This window comes from Panthera tigris, chromosome A1, assembly GCF_018350195.1.
Source record: "Panthera tigris isolate Pti1 chromosome A1, P.tigris_Pti1_mat1.1, whole genome shotgun sequence".
Classification (NCBI taxonomy): domain Eukaryota; kingdom Metazoa; phylum Chordata; class Mammalia; order Carnivora; family Felidae; genus Panthera; species Panthera tigris.
In genome coordinates this window covers 19500980-19518898 of record NC_056660.1, presented here as the reverse complement: position 1 = coordinate 19518898, position 17919 = coordinate 19500980, and the positions used below count along the sequence as shown (strand labels likewise).

Genomic DNA, 17919 nt, shown 5'->3' with positions numbered 1-17919 from the left:
CGTCATCAGCTCATTAAGAGGAATCGTTCCCTTTTGCTTATCTCCATGGCAAGGGGACATACATCAGTATCATATGAAAGGAGTTGACATCATCTGTGTAAGTGAAGAAAAGGAGAAGGCAAACACAGTCCTGTTTAGTAACGCTCAGTTATTATCCACTCTGCCAGGTAATTCTGCCACCTCAGGCTGTCTCAGAGAAATAAAATGCCAGTTTTGAATGAAGAGCAGTAATATTTGTTGATCTCACTCAGATGAACTCATAACTAGTTTCATTTTTGCACCGTGGTTAATAAAGACTGCAGGCAATCTTGCATGACCCATCCTCAGGGCGGCAAAGTATGACAGTGCTCAACACCAGCGTCACTGGGTGCCGAGTGCCCTCGTGCAAACTGTTCTGGAAAACTTGCGCCTAGAGTTTGGTAAGAAAGGAAAAGCTATGAAGTTGAGATACAGTCTCTCAGTCCCAGAAAAATGGAACCTGGGCTAATAGGTATTCTAGTTTCTAAGGAATGCAGACCTGACCTTTTAGAAAATGGAACAGACTGTACTTGGGAGTCCATCCTGTTACTCTGTACCCTTAGAACCTAGTGGGCCAGCAGGCTGGGGAGATCAGGAGCCACTGGTCAGCCCTGGCTTTAAACAGGAATAATGGCCGTAGGCCTTTGCCTGGGGCTTTATTTAACTCAAGCTGAGAAAGGAATGACGTGAACTCTGTGGTCACCATCACTGGGCCTTAGCCTGGGAGGGGCCGCCTGGTGTCACACAGCTGGGAGAGATGAACTTCCTCAGCATCAGTTGGTGTTGACCCTGTTAGAGTGGGTTTGAGTGCCCGAGGTGAGGACGGGGAAGACACCAGAGCCGCTGGAAGTGGGAGGTTGGGACTCACAGAAGGTGGCGGAAGGAAAGGGGCCAGGGCAGCAGGCAGGAAGGGGAGCATAGCGCCACATGGCCACCATTGCTTTGTCCTGAAAACTGGCCACTGGATTGGTGTTCAGTGATTGTTGTCTTTGAATGGAGCTTAGTATTTTGCCAGAGAGCTTCTGAAACTCACAGGGACCTCAGTGTAATCTTCCAAGAACCCTGGATATGTAAGAGGGAAGCCCGATGTCATTTTTTAGATGAGAATATTGAGCTACCACCCTCAAAGCCTCCAGCTGGTAGCTTGGGTCTCTCAAACCTTCTTTCAGTCCAAGAAAGCTACTTAGAGCCTTCTTTGCATCCTGCACTATACTAGGTACTGGGGCAGAGAAATGAGCATTGACTAACAGATGGCCCCTTCTGTGCTCCATGATGTTTTTTTGGTCTCTTTTCCACTCTAGAGGCCAAAGAGTTTCTTCGTGGGGCCCGAGGCTGCCCCTAGCTGCCCTACAATTCCTTATGTTCCCACCTTCCCCTCAGGGAGACTCTGGGTGGTCAGAGTTCCAAATCAGGCACCGAATTGGTGAGCTTGGGAACTGGGCAGAGCCGACCGGACCAGAGAGCCCCAGAGGAGTGGAAAGACCACCTTCCCCTTTTGTGGGAATATCTGACCCCGATGTGAAGGGGCAGCTTTACGGGTCTTCTGTCCTGGGTCCTGTGGCTTCATTCCATCCTTCAGCAGAAATAAGACATTTGTGCAACTAATTTGATCTGGTGTGTGAAAAACCCATCAAAGCAGAGAGAGCTTTAGCACTAGAGTAACTGAAATGTTTCCAAGTCCAAGGGAAAAAAGCTAAGAAAGTATACTTCTATACAATATTCTCTGCATTTGAAACATTTTGATATTTTTATTCCCTGTAGCAAGTGGACCATGATTGTGTGCTAGCTCTGTGGAAGGAAAGGCAAAGAAAAGGTTCCAGTTTCAGGGACCAGTTATGTTTCTGAAGTATCCATTACCAGTTGGATGGATATTACAGAAGCATAAGCCTAGACATTTATTGTCCCATGCCCACCGTGTCAAACCTAATAATGATACTTGGGCTTTTTAGATCCTTTTTTATTCTTAGATAATACCTGTCATTTCATGACCAACTTTATGACCATAATTTTCCTTTCTAGCAGTATTTTTCTCAGGCTTTTAAGACTTTGTGGCAATTTAGTTTAACGGTAACTCGATTTAAAGCACAGATGAACTTTTTGGGATGGAACCCTCCACCAACACTGGGATCTTCAGTTATGGGGGACGTGGTCACAGCCCCGGCTGTTGGCACACACGGCCTGTGTATTTGCTTCCTTTTTCCATAGTCCCAGCTCTTGGTTTTTCTCTTCCGACTCCTAGCATGTATAAGACTTTTGTTACAAGCATCTTCAAAGCCTTTTTGTAAAGAGAGGGACTAGTCAGTGGGGCATCTGGGTGGCTCAGTCAGTTAAGCCTCCAGCTCAGATCATGATGTCACGGTTCATGAGTTCGAGCCCCACATCAGGCTCTGTGCTGACAGCTCAGAGCCTGGAGCCTGCTTCAGATTCTGTGTGTCTCTCTCTGCCTCTACCCCGCTCACACTCTGTGTCTGTCTGTCAAAAATAAATGAACATTAAAAAAAAATTTTTTTAAAAGAAAGGGGCTATTCGTCGATAAATATCCATCGGCAGAATTTGTACCTTTCCCTCTTTATCAGGTAAATTGCCTGTCAAGTTAGGAAAGGAAGTAGAATTCTCACATTCATCCTTTCCTGGGTTTGGGGAAGGAGAGGAAGGGTCAGGAGAGCAAGGTTTCTCTCTTTGCGAATCTCAGATTTAGGAGCATTTCTCATTGTATCACCGGAGAATTATTAGGATACAGGGGAAGAGATTTTTTTCTATTTCTCACTTAACTAATGCATAATAGATCAAAGAATTCAAAATTAGGGTTTTCACAGAGAGTGGAATCTTATCCGAGGGGTGGTGCTCCGTGGTGTGGTCATTAATTGCTGGCCTCTGGATCAGGCCAGGCTGTATTTGAGCCAGCCCTTCTGGCTCTAAGCAGGGCTCTCTATCTCTCTGATCCTCAGTTTCCTCATCTCTAAAGTAAGGATAATATTGGAAAGGAAAACCCTCAAAGGTTGTCAGAAACCATAAACGATATAATGCATGTAAAATAATCAGCACAAGAGTAAGGGACAGTAAGTGACAGGTGTTAAGAATATTCTTGTTAATAAAAATTACAGTAATTTGTAAATCAAGCTTTTGGATAGGATTTGTATTTCTCTCTGAACATAGCATTTTAAGTGGAAGTATAGCCACATGTACCTACTCCCTCAATTTATATTACACTCAACAGAAGTTTACTGATCTCTGTCTATATACCAGACTTTATAGCAGACACTTCGGATATGAAGGGCACTATGGCAACAGCCACTGCCTGAATGGTGCTATAGAGGCATGAGAATGGGGACGAGGTGGGACAGTTTGCCAGTTGTACTGAAAAATGGGAAGCCTCAGTGGAGGGAGTCACTCTTGATTTGGATCTTAGGAGATGAATGTGTTCTCATTGTTCTCAGGATCAGGAGGTTACCCAAAACAGAACTACATGAACTCAGTACAGGGTTTTCAGGAACTTGCAGGCGGATGGGAGGGCAGTGGCTACTCTGATCTTCTGTCTTAGCCAGTAAACAGCCAAACGTTGCCAATCTCGAACCAGCACTCCCAGTAGGATCCTATGTTCAGGTTCAGGCTGGCTGTGATCCAAGGATTCCCAGGGAGGCAGATCCATCCAGGGTCCCTTTGGTGTGAGATGGCCCCAAGTATCTGTTATCCGGGGGACCTCACATGTGTGGATTACTCACGAGCCTTTTCTGGTCCTTGGAGGTTTGGGGAGACTTATGAATATGGGGGTTCTGAATATAAGAGAGCGAGTTCTCTGGGAGCAGATGCATGACTGATTAGATTTTCACCAAGTAATCTAGGACTTTTCATCAAAGAAATGAAAGCTGCTATACTACTCTTAGGATGTAGAAGAGGACCTAAGTTGACATTTGAGCAGATGTTACCTTATGTCTGAAAATCTGTTTCAGTAAAAAGAATAAAGGCTTCTCTACCCTTTTTCCTTAACAAGCATCAGACACAGCACCGGCCTCAGGGGCATGCTACCTGTGCAGTCACACAGGGCCCCATGCTTGGATGGGCCCCCTGCTTGGATGGGCCCCATGCTTGGGTTAATGTCCTGCTGTCACCATCTTGTCATTGTTAGTACATTTTTAGCAAGGGGCCCTGCATTTTCATTGTGCATGACGCTCCCCCCCCCCCCCCAAATTATGTAGCTAGGCCTACTAAGGCCTGTGTTCCCTCTAGGGCTGGTGAGAAGGGAAGTGAGGCCATTGCCAGTAAGTGTAGTCTTTGTAGCTGGCAGATCCTGGTAGTCGTGAAAAGTGAGGCTTTTGTGCACCGGTAAGAGCATTTGCAATGCAGTACTTGGGAGCTCTCACCCGTGGAGTGATAACCAGTTTTGAAATGCTTTCCAGTATAAATGCTACACTGATGTCAGATGAAACATGAATGTAAGAAGAAGGTATCTTTTGTTCTTTATAACCCTCAATCTGTGAACCTGGGGATGTTCCCTTACCTCGTTTTTAACTGCAAGGTGGTTAGAGTGTGAATCCTTAAATCAAGAAGTCCCCGAGCAGCTTTATTACAAAGCTTGGAATCCAGCATTCATCACTGTGTTCCACTCATCTGTGTTGGAATATTAACAGTATTGGAGTCCCATAAATTATGTATTGGTTGCTGAATGTTGCTGCCAGCTATGAGTGGCAAAGCAGTTCCTTCTGTAGCTTATTTTGGTTTTACAAGATCACTGATGTGTATCAAGATGCCTTAACAAATGAAATGTTGTTCAAATCACCGGGTTACGAGTCTGTTCAAGTAGATAGATTTTCCTTCTTGCCCTTGAATGTCAGAATGGTGGCGCTCCATACTTTAAAACGTGTGAAGTAGCAGCCAAGAGAGAGAGAAAACAATTGACTCTTTTGTTAACAAATACCCGGTGAAAATTTTATATTAGTCATTAATTACTAAAGGGACTAGTAAGATGTTAACACCAGTTCAAAGGAAAACCCAAAGAACAGACGTATGCGTAGACAATGGAGAACTGAAATGAATTGGTAGGTGGATTCACAATTGGCTTCTTCTGTGGGAGGGGGCGGGCAGGGGGATTAGTTATATCATCACTGGAAAGGTTCATTTGCAATAATACCAGGTTCGTGTAACTTACAGAGTTATAAAATAGCAAAGTTAATGGTACTGAAAGATGCAGACCCCTACAGAATCAGACAACCCCAAAAGGTATGCTAGGTATTACCTGATACTCCATTTGAAGATACCAGTAATTTCTTTTTGCCCATCTCATTCCTTCACAGTCTGCCTGATAGTTCTTCCCCCACCCCTCCTGTAATCATAATAATCTCAAAGATTATTCTTGATCACAAAAGGTTGGTCTCATAAGGTTTGGCCTAATTATTTACATTGTACGGTGAGAGTGTTAATTAGCCATATAGGTCTTCTTGGTTTGCTTTTCAAATAATAGAGCCAAAGAGTATTAAACAATAACTATCAAGCCTGCAGAATTAACTTCTGCCTGCAAGTTTTTATAAGGAATCTTGGATTGGGCTTTTCAAAGCCTCTGTTATTGGCTGTACCAAGATTAGGAAAGCTAGCCCAAAAGATTCTGCACCATATTTCACCTGTGGTATTTACAGCTTTGGTTGAATTCCTCGAGGTTGCCAACATTTGCCAGGTCCCTGGCCTGGTAGTTTCCTTACTATCTGTAAGGCCAGGACCCTGCAAACCCAGTACTAGGCCAGTTTTCCTGGGAAGACTTTGTAGGCATTGGCGCCATAAGTTCAAGTGGCTAGTCATATCTGATTCGATGAGCATCATTCTGTAATATGACACTCCAGGTAAGGACCTGGTTGCCAAGTCATATCCTTTGGAGGGAGGCTAACTGAACCTACAAAATAAATATATTGCCATTAAATTTAAGGGGGTTCAGTATTACTTTTTTAATTCCGGGGGAATCATTGAAAACTGGATGTCATGTTTAAATGTTTCTTTAGCTTATAAAAGCAGAGTTTACAAGATTGTAGGTTAGACGTAGGGTAAAAAGTAAGAGAAAAGGCAGCCTCATAGATCCAAAGGACATTTAACAATATTCCAGACATATAACCACAGCAGAATGTCCCTCTTCAGTTCATTCAGTCCTGTGTAATTAATTCTTGTTCTGCTGGTTCTTGCTTTAGTAGTCTGCATTCATGAAGCCATCTGCAGCCAGACTAAAAAGAGTCCAGAAATCCAAGGAAATCCAGACTTGGTCCACTAGCACAGCTTACAAATTGTCTAAGTCGTGTCAGCTCTGTAACCTTTGCCCGAGAGTCTGTTCTTTGAAATAGCAATATTTTAAAATACCTGGTACATGTCGTCCTTTTCTGTGAAACTCTCGAGATTCTCCTTTCTGGCCTGTAGCTTATAACAGAGCCCTCAGGCAAGCATCAGAGTGAAACAAAAGTTATCTATAGATTATAGAGACTTTAATGGTTAGGTGTTTGTTTTTTTTTTTTGTTTTTTTTTTTTTTTTACTGTGACAGATAATATCATAAGGGAGGAGAATAAAATTCTCTATTGAGATAGCCTACATAAGTGTTTCCCAAGAGTTTTGATCATTATTTCCCCAGAGGGGAAAACATATTATAGACAATGAGAGCTCTGATTAATCTCCAGGGTCCTCCCATAAAATATGCAACTTTAGAAATACTTATATATTAATAACATCTTATCTATACTGACTTGACCTAGGGAAGACTGAGCATCTCTTGTGATCTGACAACTCGTCCCATGAAACTCTTAAAATAGCAACACAGCAAACGAATACAGTTATTTATAGCATCTCTCTTTTTATGAGGCAAAGGAACACATCTTTACAATTCTCAAGGATTCCCTCCAGGAAATCTCAAAGATAGCTGTAGGTATAAAAAGTATCCCAAATTTTTTATTTTATTTTTTCAAAAGACAGGGTACAGTCTGGGAAGGCAAAATCAAAAGAGTTGTCAGAGATGTTTCTGGGACTTTAACCAAGTCAACATAAAGCTCTGAAAATAATTGTGGTGACACACAAAATCTTTGCTAGCTAGGCAGATTCTATAGAAGGTAAAAAATATCCTTTTGCATTGTAGTCAAAGGCATTAATCAGTAAGGCAAGGAAGCAGGCCATCAAAACTGAGGGAACTACGCCAAGATTTTAATGCATTTTATTGCTCTTTTTTCAGACTCGAGTATTATAAACCAAAGCAAATAAAATTCACGTTCCAAGTTTTATCCTTCATTTTTCTTTCTCATATTCTGGAACAAATTTATACTTTACTTTAGAACTGCCTTATTCATCCATATTCTCTCAAAAATGTACAATGGAGTTTTCCAGAGGCTGCATGACGAGTGGCATCAGAATAAATGCAGAAAGAGATGGTTATCTGGCTCGCTCCTGTGAAGCCACATACTATTTAGAAAGAATGGCAGAAATGTTCAACAGTGCCATTTTTGTCATCAAAATTTGTCACTTTGGGAAGTACAGTTAATTTTCATCAAATATATGTGATTTATATTAAGATGGAATGGATTCGTTGCTAATTCCAAATGAATCGATATTTTTTTTAATTCTCAATTCTGACTTCAAATACAATAAATATTGATAGTTATCACTTATTTAAACCAAAGCTCTTTGGTGTCCTCAAATAAGTTTTAAGAGTGCAAAGGGGTCCTGAGACAAAAAAGTTCGAGAACCATTGCTTTAAGACAAAACTGTTCTGTTTTCTCTTTGAAAAACCAAAGCCCACACATCGTCATATCTTGTTTCCATTACTGCCCCTGGCATAGTCCATCCATAAACCATCCATTTTAATTTTAATAATTAACCAAAGTAACTAGTGTATATCTCCTAGAGAAAATTGGGAGGAGGGAGGATGTGGGTAATTGAAAGCTGTCACATACAAGCATCCGAGCAGACCAGCAAAGCTCAGGAGCGCACACCACAGAAATTTCTCTTGCAACATATGCCACTTTTATGTCTCCTTACGGTGGCACACGTGGACGTGTTCATTGGTGACTCACCTAAGTTGCAGCCTGTCTAGGATGTACAAAATAAAAAGGAAGTATATATAAGCTTAATACTATGCTTTGTAATCAAAGTTTCAGTATTCTGACTTACTTGGAAATTATCTAAGTGGGTATCTAATGATTGTTTATCAATTAGTTCAACCTAATAGTAATCCATTTTAAGTTACCTAAAGATCTTAGGGATTATCTGTAAGTTGATGTGCCATAACACATAATTGCTAGTTATAGAGAAACTTTATCAAAACAATTAATTCAGTTGAGTTCAACACGAATTTATATTTTTAATAGTCTTAAGCATTATATAGGCATCATATTCGCTTGTTTGACCAGTTATCCTATATACACTTATAAGAAATCAACCCCATTAAAATAAGTTGTACACTTGTGTTATACTTAACACTGATAAATAAGAAAAGGACTAGCTGTGTTTTAAAATGTAACCATACTAGTCTCACTTGCCAAAGAATTAGCCTCAATTTTCTGAACTTAGGTTCTTAAAATGTTATTGAGTTAGTATTTTGTGTAAAATAATTTTTAAGTCTAGTAAACTTAAAGTTTTAGAGCAAGAACAAGTTCTTATAATTTAAGAAGTACTATAATCTAAAAAGAAGAGAAATTAAAACAAGAAAAAAGAAATAATACTGTAATCTAAGTTATTGACACCCTCTGGAAATACAGTAATACTCCATATACGAGAGGGACAGGCCTTACTGAAGTGTAGACGCAGACACACGGGGCTTTAACAGCATCTGTTCCACAACTTCAGCTGCAGGGCAAAAGGAAACACGAAAGCACACACAAAAAAACCCAGTCCAGATTTCAAGGAGTTGTTCTCCTTCCCAGTGGGCATAGAATCCTTAATTGATTTGAGCTCAAAATAGAAACATAATCAGAAACAACCAAGAAGCCAGTTTCCTATTCCCTCACCCAATGGAGAATAATGTATATAACTTTTTGTTAGTGATGCTCAAATTGTCAGACCACGGAACTGGTCTTGGCTTTCCCCAAGAAGGAATAATTCATCAGCCATGTATGAACTAGAAAGAAAAATAAAACACAAAATGAGTAGAGAGGAAATGAAAACTAGAGAAAATAGAGAGTCAGCAAAACTCAAGTCTATTGCTGCTTTGGTTTCACTCTGGAAGCCAAGAAATGGCACCCTTTGGCTTAAGCCACCATGATGTGCCTCACACCTCAGGCAACATGGTTTACCTGGATCTGGCAGGAATGCAGTGGGCATTCCGATGAATGACCTCCAGTGCTCTTAAAGGATACTTTTGGGGGGGTGCCTGGGTGACTTAGTCGGTTATGCATCCAACTCCGGCTTGGGTCATGATCTCACAGTTCACAAGTTCACGCCCTACACTGGGCTCTCTGCTGGGAGCCTGGGGCCTGTTTCAGATTCTGTGTCTCCCTCTCTCTCTGCCGCTCCCACACTTGCACTCTATGTCTCTCTCCTTCAAAAATCAACATTAAAAAAAGGATGCTTTTCTTATAAAAGGTAAAATCAGGGGCACCTGGGTAGCTCAGTCGGTTGAACATCCAACTCTTGATGTCAGCTCAGGTTGTGATCCCAGGGTGGTGGGATTGAGCCCTGTGTCCAGCTCCACACTGAGCGTGGAGCCTACTGAAGATTCTCTCTCTCTCTCTCTCTCTCTCTCTCTCTCTCTCTCTCCCTCCCTCCCTCCCTCCCTCCCTCTCTCCCTCTCTCCCTCTGTCCTTCTCCCCACCTCACGCACTCTCTAAAGTAAAATTTGTTTTTGGAGGTAAAATCATGACTTTAGAACAAATACAGCACAAACATGTGCCACAGATTTTATATATAATAAATCAATTAAGGAAAGGGATAGTACTATCTTACACTGAGTTCAACAATCAGCTTTTTTTCCCTTAAGTGTTGGTAACTGACAAAAACTCTGTCTTCCTGGGCCTCAGCATCTTAAACATTTTGATTCCATCTGATTTCTAAGACTTGTGCTTGGGGCTCAAGGGTGAGCATGCGCATTGATTGACTTTGCTGGGCTTCCTGCCTTTAGGGCTTTCATTTGCTCTCCAGAACTGTCACTGACTTTTGCTTTCTTTTGCAGTGACAAAGTCCAGGCCCTTTCCTATGCGCAGCACACACGGCAGCTCATCTCTTGCGGTGGTGATGGTGGGATTGTGGTCTGGAACATGGACGTGGAGAGGCAGGAGGTACGTGTCACAGCAGGTCACGGGACCACTCCATGGCCGCTGGGCTGGACTGTGCGGTTCTGGGTCTGCCGAGGAATGCCTCAGCCTCCCCTTCTGCTCATTTCTGCTCTATTTTATGATTAAACTGTGAAATAAGACATGTTATGTCTGAGAATAAAAAATTTTTGGGGGCGCCTAGGTGGCTCAGTCGGTTGAGTGTCCGACTTCGGCTCAGGTCGTGATCTCACGGTTTGTGGGTTCACACCCCGTGTCAGGCTCTGTGCTGACAGCTCAGAGACTGGAGCCTGCTTCGGACTCTGTGTCTCCCTCTCTCTCTGCCCCTTCCCCACTTAGGTTCTGTCTCTCTCTGTCTCTCAAAACCAAACAAACATTAAAAAAATTTTTTCCGTACAAAAGGAAATTCCATTTTTTGTACCCCTCACAAATTGGCATGTAACATTCATGCAAGAGAGATTTCATAAGAATTTCGACCGAGACTAAGCTGTTCAGACTTTGAATCTGTTGCTCCATTCATAACCAAAGTTCAGGTGGGAAAAGGGAACCATCTATTTTCAGGCGATTACTCCCTAAAGTGCCCTAGGAGCATAGAAAACTCATGTGCTTTATGTTAGAGAACGGTGGCTAACGTGTGAGAAATGGTACTTGATGAAGTCAGAGTCCTTTTAGTTTGATATTAGTAGAAATATCAGAAATAACTATTTTTGTGCTTTTAACCATTCTCCAGATATAAATATATACTTTGTCATTTTTAAGCATACATTTAAGTTTTATCATAGGATTCTTTCTTTATGAGTTTTCTTTTTTCATCTTTGAGCATCTTAACAACTGATCTGTTTACTGAATATCCCCTTTGACAAGGACTTTGAAGTTAACCATTTTCTCATTTCCCTAGAATTACGCGGGGTGAACTTTCCCTCTGACAGTGTATATTCTTCTAATTTATTTCTTTGCAGGGTGCAAGACTTAGAAAAGCAACACTTTAAAAAGACAAAAGCAATTTCCCAACTTCTTTCCACGCCCTCACCCCAATCTCATTTCAAGAGAGTAGTTGCTATTACCCACAATGTAATGCCTTTCAAATGCCAGTAATTAAATGCTTAAGAAGATTAAAGCCTGACTTGCCCAAACCATAAATCCATGGGAGTTCTATTAGTAACTAATTAAAATGATCATTACGCTTTGGAAGTGGGGAATTGTAGAATATGGCTTTTGAAAGCACCGCTTGGCCCCTTCAGTGTAACAGCAGGGAAATCGGTGCAGTGTGCGGTGACCACGCCAGCCAGGCCGTCCATGTGACTGTGGATTCTGTGCTGTAGCCTGCTTTGGGTGAGGGACGGTCACACCTAGTCTGTCCTGACTTCTTCCCAGGCCTAACTGACCACACCAGGAGAGGGGGAGCCACCGGGCTCTTTTCCCTCAGTGCATGCAGCCTCCACCCTTGATGGACAGAGGCCCCAAAGAGGATAATGATGTGGTTTCCAGAGATGAAACCAGGTGGTTGATGGGCTGTCCTTTGAGTCATCTTGCTTAAGTTACACCCTTTGACATGCGGATATAGGGGCACTTGGTACTTGCTGACTGTTGAATCTTCTTCTTTGAGTGATAGTTCCAGCCAGTTTTTGCAAGGGTCATCTTTTAGAAATGTAAAGACCTGAGATGTATCTGTGGAGCTTCTGGGTCCTGGCAAGTGCTATGCAGGGTGCTTAACTCAGGAGGCTGGAGACTTGTAAGGAAGCAGTCCCTGTGCTGGCTGACTTTCTGGAAGAAAAGACATGTGGGTCTTTTCTGTTATTAAATGGTATGAAGGATTCGATCGTAGTTGCTGCAAGATAGAACATTAGTGCCGGGTATTTAGGAAGGGGCGTTACCATTGTTGGCTTTCTCAGCAGAGAGTTTGTGCAAGGACATGGCGCTGAAATGAAAGATTGATGGGGCCCGGATGTGCTCCGATCAGAACAGGAAACACCACAAGTAAAGACCAGGTGAACAAGAGAAGCCACCCTATGCTTGTGAGCAGTAGAAGCAGTCAGAGGTGATTGGCGTTGGGGAGCAGAGGGAGACCGAGTGGCTGAGCACGCATCGAGTTGACATCTCATAGGCTAAACCTGTGTTTCTCTTGTTCGTGAAACCTGTTTTGTCAAGAATCGTTATCATTTTTTAGACGTATATACAATGCATGTTCTTTGTAGAAAAATCACAGAGTACTCATTAACAAATAGAAAACATGTCACCCATCCCAGAAATATCACCCGTAACATGTTGGCAAAAAGTCCTTCCTTATAGTTTGCTCTGCAAATACACATGTACAAGCATTGCGGGGGGCGGGGGGTGGATAAAAAATGGAATCATACCACACATGCTGATTTTGTTCCCTTTTCCTGATCCTCACTCCCATTTCCCCCTCATAGACACCCACTGTGACGCATTTGATACATGTCCTAAACCTGTATGCTTCCTTACAAAAGATGCAGTAGTGTGTGTATGTGACTCTTTTGTGAATTTTCCTGCATCATAAGTGTTTTGAAAAATCACAACATAGATAAGTCTTTCAGGGATAAAATGTTTCTGCCTGAAAACTTTGTATTACTTTGTCAAATCTGTCTTTAAACTGATTAGAGCATGCAAATTACAAAGCAAATCAAGGCTTACTTCCTAATAACTCTTTGGTTTTGCTAAAATAAATAAACCAAGAATTGGAACTCCTAAAATGTCATCTTTTTACTTGTCTTTTTTGAGAGCATGTGTATAGCTTTAGGTTCATTTCTGCTTGGAGATGGGAGAATAGGCTAACCCCCCAAATCTGTTCCGTAACAGGTCTTCTTTGGAAAAGGATTACATCAACAGACAAAAGCCTTTCCGAGCCTTGGCTATGCTGCTGTCCGTTGAATCTCGTAGAGAGAGGGGGCGGGCTGTTGTTTGCCACATTTCTGAAACTTATCTGATCTCAGGCTTCTTTTATATAGTAAGTGGCTGCGAGTCACATTGGAGTTTCCTGGAATTCACTTTTGAGAAACCCTGGAGTTGGATATATTTGTCCAGGTTCCTTGGGTTCAGTGATAGGTGGAAAGAGATCAGTCTCTCTGCCAAATGATGAAATGTACAGAGTTGAACATGGAACTCTAGAAACAGATGTAGAGTCACTATTTGCATAATCCGTAAAGATTTGCTAAGGAATAACTTTAAGCTTAATACATCTTTTAAACACATTTGATACAGTTTCGAGTACTCGTGATGGGGCTGGGAAATAGCGAACAGAGGCGCAATAGTATGTGGTCCATGAGGCAAAGAGCAAAGCCTGCACCCTTGCTGGGCCCTGCCGTGAGCGGACAGTGGACATGCGGCTTCCCTGAGTACCCACTGAGGCCACATTGTATCCTTCCCACACAGGTAGCTGTGTGTATGTGTCATGTGCAGTTACACATAATTATATACAGCCAGAGCAGATATACGATCTGAGAATATGTGATAAAGTCACCGTGGCTCTCAGAACTCTGTGTGGTGTGGCCCCAGCCATCCCTGAATGCGCCTGAGCCCCAGCCCGTGCTGTTCCGCTCTCATGGTACCCCGCGTCGCCTTCTCAGGCCTTTGCACTTCCACTTATTTAAGTAATTGACATTCATAATATTTTCTTGTGTAGTCTTCCCTGATAAGTTATAAGCTCCATGATGACAGAGATTCTTTTAATTCACCACTACGTCCCCCAGGGCTCGACGCACAATAGGCATTCAGTGAATATTTTTTCAATGACTAACTGAGCAATCATACCTCTGTTTCTTGTAAACACATCTTGATTCTGTAACTTTCATCGGTGTTCATCGTTCGTTGTCCTCACTGCTCCTCACTGTGTCCTGTTGCGTGCTTTATTTCACAAGACCCCTGAATGGTTGGACAGCGACTCCTGCCAAAAATGTGATCAGCCTTTCTTCTGGAACTTCAAGCAAATGTGGGACAGTAAGAAAATTGGCCTAAGACAGGTGGGTGATACAGATCCCTCATCAGAATGTAATAGAGCGGAAATAACTTCACCTGTGATCTTAGAAGAACCAGCACCCTGGGCAGAAGTTGGCGGGGACGGTGCGGGGGGTGGGGGGGTCAGTTATAACCCTGCGGCCACTTTGTGACTGCACATTAATTTATTCCCTTATCGACTGCAGCTCATTCCTTCTGGGTTCAGTTTCTGTAGTGCCTTGTTCCAAGTAGTTAAGGGATGTTGATTTTAGAATTCTAGTGGCGTCTACCGAAATATGTCTTAAAATTAGAGGGGTCATGCTTAGCTCGTAGTGGTACCAAACCATGAAATTATGTAAGTGGTATTTATTTCTTCTTAATAATTTCACTTTCTCTCCTGCCATTTTAGTTTTCGTCATTTAGATCTACTCATAATAATAGAGCATTTTCAGTCTGATTCGAGGTTGGATTTGGTCCTCCCCAAGGAAATCAGTGTTAGTCACCCAGCCTGAGCATGGCCTGAGCATGAATTGGGCTTCACGCGTGTTCTCCTTCATCCAGCAGCATAATCTGTGGAGCTCCTACTAATGATGGCTGGGAAGGACCGAGAATGGGCGAAAGGGGGCTGTGGTAGGGGTGGGGGAAGGGGTGGGTGCGGTGGCACGAGCAGATGTCTTCCCAGCAGCTTTCCATTTGAATAAAGAGCCCCGAAGAGAACACGCCTGGTGTGTTCCTTCAGTTTCCTGGGGCGCTCTTGTTTAACATCCTCCCCCGAATGCTGTTGACCACGCCTGAGCCTGGTAAGGCAGAGGCGTGGGAGCCACAGCAAGCGTGCGCTCTCTCTCCCACCAGCACCACTGCCGCAAGTGTGGGAAGGCCGTCTGCGGCAAGTGCAGCTCCAAGCGCTCCTCCATCCCCCTGATGGGCTTCGAGTTTGAAGTGAGGGTCTGTGACAGCTGCCACGAGGCCATCACCGACGAAGAGTGAGTTCCAGCAATGCGCAGGGCTGTCAGGGTGAAGGAGAGAATGTGATCTGGGAAGCTGCCCTCGGCACCTCAGCCGTGACCAACGGCGTCCTCGTTCCTGCTGGTTCAGAATGGAGACCGTGGCGGGGCGCCTGGGTGGCTCAGTGGTTAAGTGTTCTTGTTTTGGCTCAGGTCATGACCTAACGGTTCATTGGATTGAGCCTCACTGCTTGGGATTCTCTCTCTCCCCCTCTCTCTCATGCTTACCCCCTCCTCCTCTCTAAATAAATAAGTAAACTTAAAAAAATTTACAGAATATAGACCATGGCAAGTGGGTAAAGCCCTCCTTCCTTCCAAGAGATACGTGTTCTCTTACGAGACAGGAAAAGGGAGTACACGTGAAGAATTCATGTCTTCTGTGCTTTTCTCCACCCCCAAGGACATGTGCACCGCAAACAGATGTTCTTCCAGCAAACCCTTCTGTCTGTTTATTTCCTTAAGGGTTGCTCAGGAGTGTAGGAGCCCAAGCTTCACTTTCTAGCCCAAGCTGGTATCTTTACAGGAGCTGAATCAGCCCACAGGCTCGAGAAGTTGGCGTCTTCTCCAAAATCGCTAAGCCACTTTACCGAAGAGGCCAGGACTGCCGGCCGTGCAGCTACTCAGTCTTGCTTGGTGGTCTTGCCCAATAACCTAGGACCTTAGGTTACTGCACGTCAGCGTTGGGGTGTGTACGTGGAGGGGCACATCTGTGTTACCCCTTGAATGCCGCTACTTCCAAAGTGCCCCAGGAGTAAACAGAATGCTTTGCAACACGTTCCCCTTATATAATGGATGACGGCACGCTCTCCTGAGGAACTTACCTGCCCGATTCTCCCCCACCTACTCCCGTACCTTGTCTACAGTGGAATCGTTTTAAGTATAAGATAGGTGTCTTGTAAGCGGCACGTAGATAGAAACACATTTAAAATGCACCGGAGGAAGTCAGCACTTAAAGGAAATTTTTGGCAATTAATAAACCAAAGCATTCTCTTACAGATAACCCTAATTTATGTGTTTTTTCCTTCTTATTTATCCATATCAAATATAAATTAAGATGCCCTTGCATCAATAAGCATTTATATTCATTGATTATTTTCCACTCATCATATGTGATGGAATTCATAAGAGAATTCTTTTCATTAGAGAGCTGCAAGAAACTTTAGAGATATTCTAAATTAATTCTTCATTTTATAGATAAAGACACAGACCCAGATAGCCTAGGCAACAGCACATTGAACCTAAATCTTGAATTCCAAATATTTGAAAGTGACCGTTTTAGAATACTCAAGATCTGTGCTGCAGACTTAGCTACAGGTAACAGCCATCTTCAGAGAGCCCACTGCAGAGTGGGCCCCCTTGAAACACGAGGAGAGGACAGCCATCTCCTTCCCTATGTCCCTCCTTCCCCCTCCTCCCCATGTCACCGTTTGTCCTGCCTCTTCTGCTTTGCCTCTAGACAACCTAGGCAGTTGACAAGCCTTCTTACCAAAAAAAAAAAAAAAAAAAAAAGCACAGATGAAAAAATACAAAACAAATAATGATGTTTGTTGATAGGTTGTTTTACTGGTTAAAGAGTTAGAACACCATAGAAAAACTAAGAAGCCTGCAAGTTAACACCAGGAACACAAGGAAATAGATTAGGCAGTCCTTCAGGTAGAATGGTAATAGTATCTTAGGCTTTGTAACAGGTGTGCTTTTTGTTTTTAATAGGCACAGGTACCAGCAAGTTCTTCTGAGACTTAGCAAAAGCATTGAGGCGTTTGTTTTAAGATTTGTCAAAAGCATCAATAGAGATTTTCAAAGGCTCTATCAGAGCAACAAGTAATCCGTAAGACTTTGGGAAATGTCATCATCTCTTTCCCATTCTGGAGAAGAGAAGAATCGTTGCACCTTAAGAAAAAAAATCATTAACAGGTTCCCAGGGACTAACAGTAGATATAAAGAGTAATTTTAAAGTGAGTAAGTCTTGGGGCACCTGGCTGGCTCAGTCGGTAGAGCATGCAACTCTTGACCTAGGGGTTGTGAGTTGGGGCCCCGTGTTGGGTACAGACTTTACTTAAAAATAAAATTTAAAAAAAAATTAAAAAATAGGGGCACCTATGTGGCTTATTTGGTTGAGCGTCCAACTTCAGCTCAGGTCATGATCTCGTGGTCCATGAGTTCGAGCCCTGCATTGGGCTCTGTGCTGACAGCTCAGAGCCTAGAGCCTGCTTTGGATTCTGTGTCTCCCTCTCTCTCTGCCCCTCCCCCTGCTTATAATCTGGCGCTCTCTCTCAAAAATAAATAAACATTAAAAAATAATAATAATAAATAATGTGAAGCAGTCTTAGCCATTTGGCTGCAAATTAGAGCTTAATGAGACCTTAGGTCTCTTTCATTCATGTGTCACTACTTTTCACTCTCGGAAACTTACTTTGCTCCTTCCAGACGTGCACCTACGGCTACCTTCCATGACAGTAAACATAACATTGTGCATGTGCATTTCGATGCAACCAGAGGATGGTTACTGACTTCTGGAACTGACAAGGTTATTAAGGTAGGATGCCATCTCATTTTAGAAGCTTTCCATCTTTGGCCCTGTGTAAATATACCGGAGCCCCAAGACTGTGTGAGGTCTGCTCACAAGGTTACTCTCAGCGGTGAGTGTTTTTGAGAACCCATTATGTGCCAGGCCCCATGCCAGGACACGGGCTTCACATACCAAAATCAGACGTGGCTC

The 17919-nt window shown here is 43.0% G+C and overlaps 1 protein-coding gene across 7 annotated transcripts in view; it reads left to right on the top strand.

Annotated features, from left to right (window-relative positions):
* The window catches only part of WDFY2 (WD repeat and FYVE domain containing 2), a 179029-nt gene that overhangs the window by 156686 nt on the left and 4424 nt on the right, over positions 1-17919 (top strand). For all 7 annotated transcript variants that reach the window (XM_042963255.1, XM_042963067.1, XM_042963131.1 and 4 more), the window contains 4 exons: positions 10143-10248; positions 14121-14222; positions 15049-15179; positions 17628-17736. In XM_042963255.1, coding sequence (XP_042819189.1) covers positions 10143-10248; positions 14121-14222; positions 15049-15179; positions 17628-17736 — 448 coding nt within the window. The remainder of the gene's footprint in view (positions 1-10142; positions 10249-14120; positions 14223-15048; positions 15180-17627; positions 17737-17919) is intronic.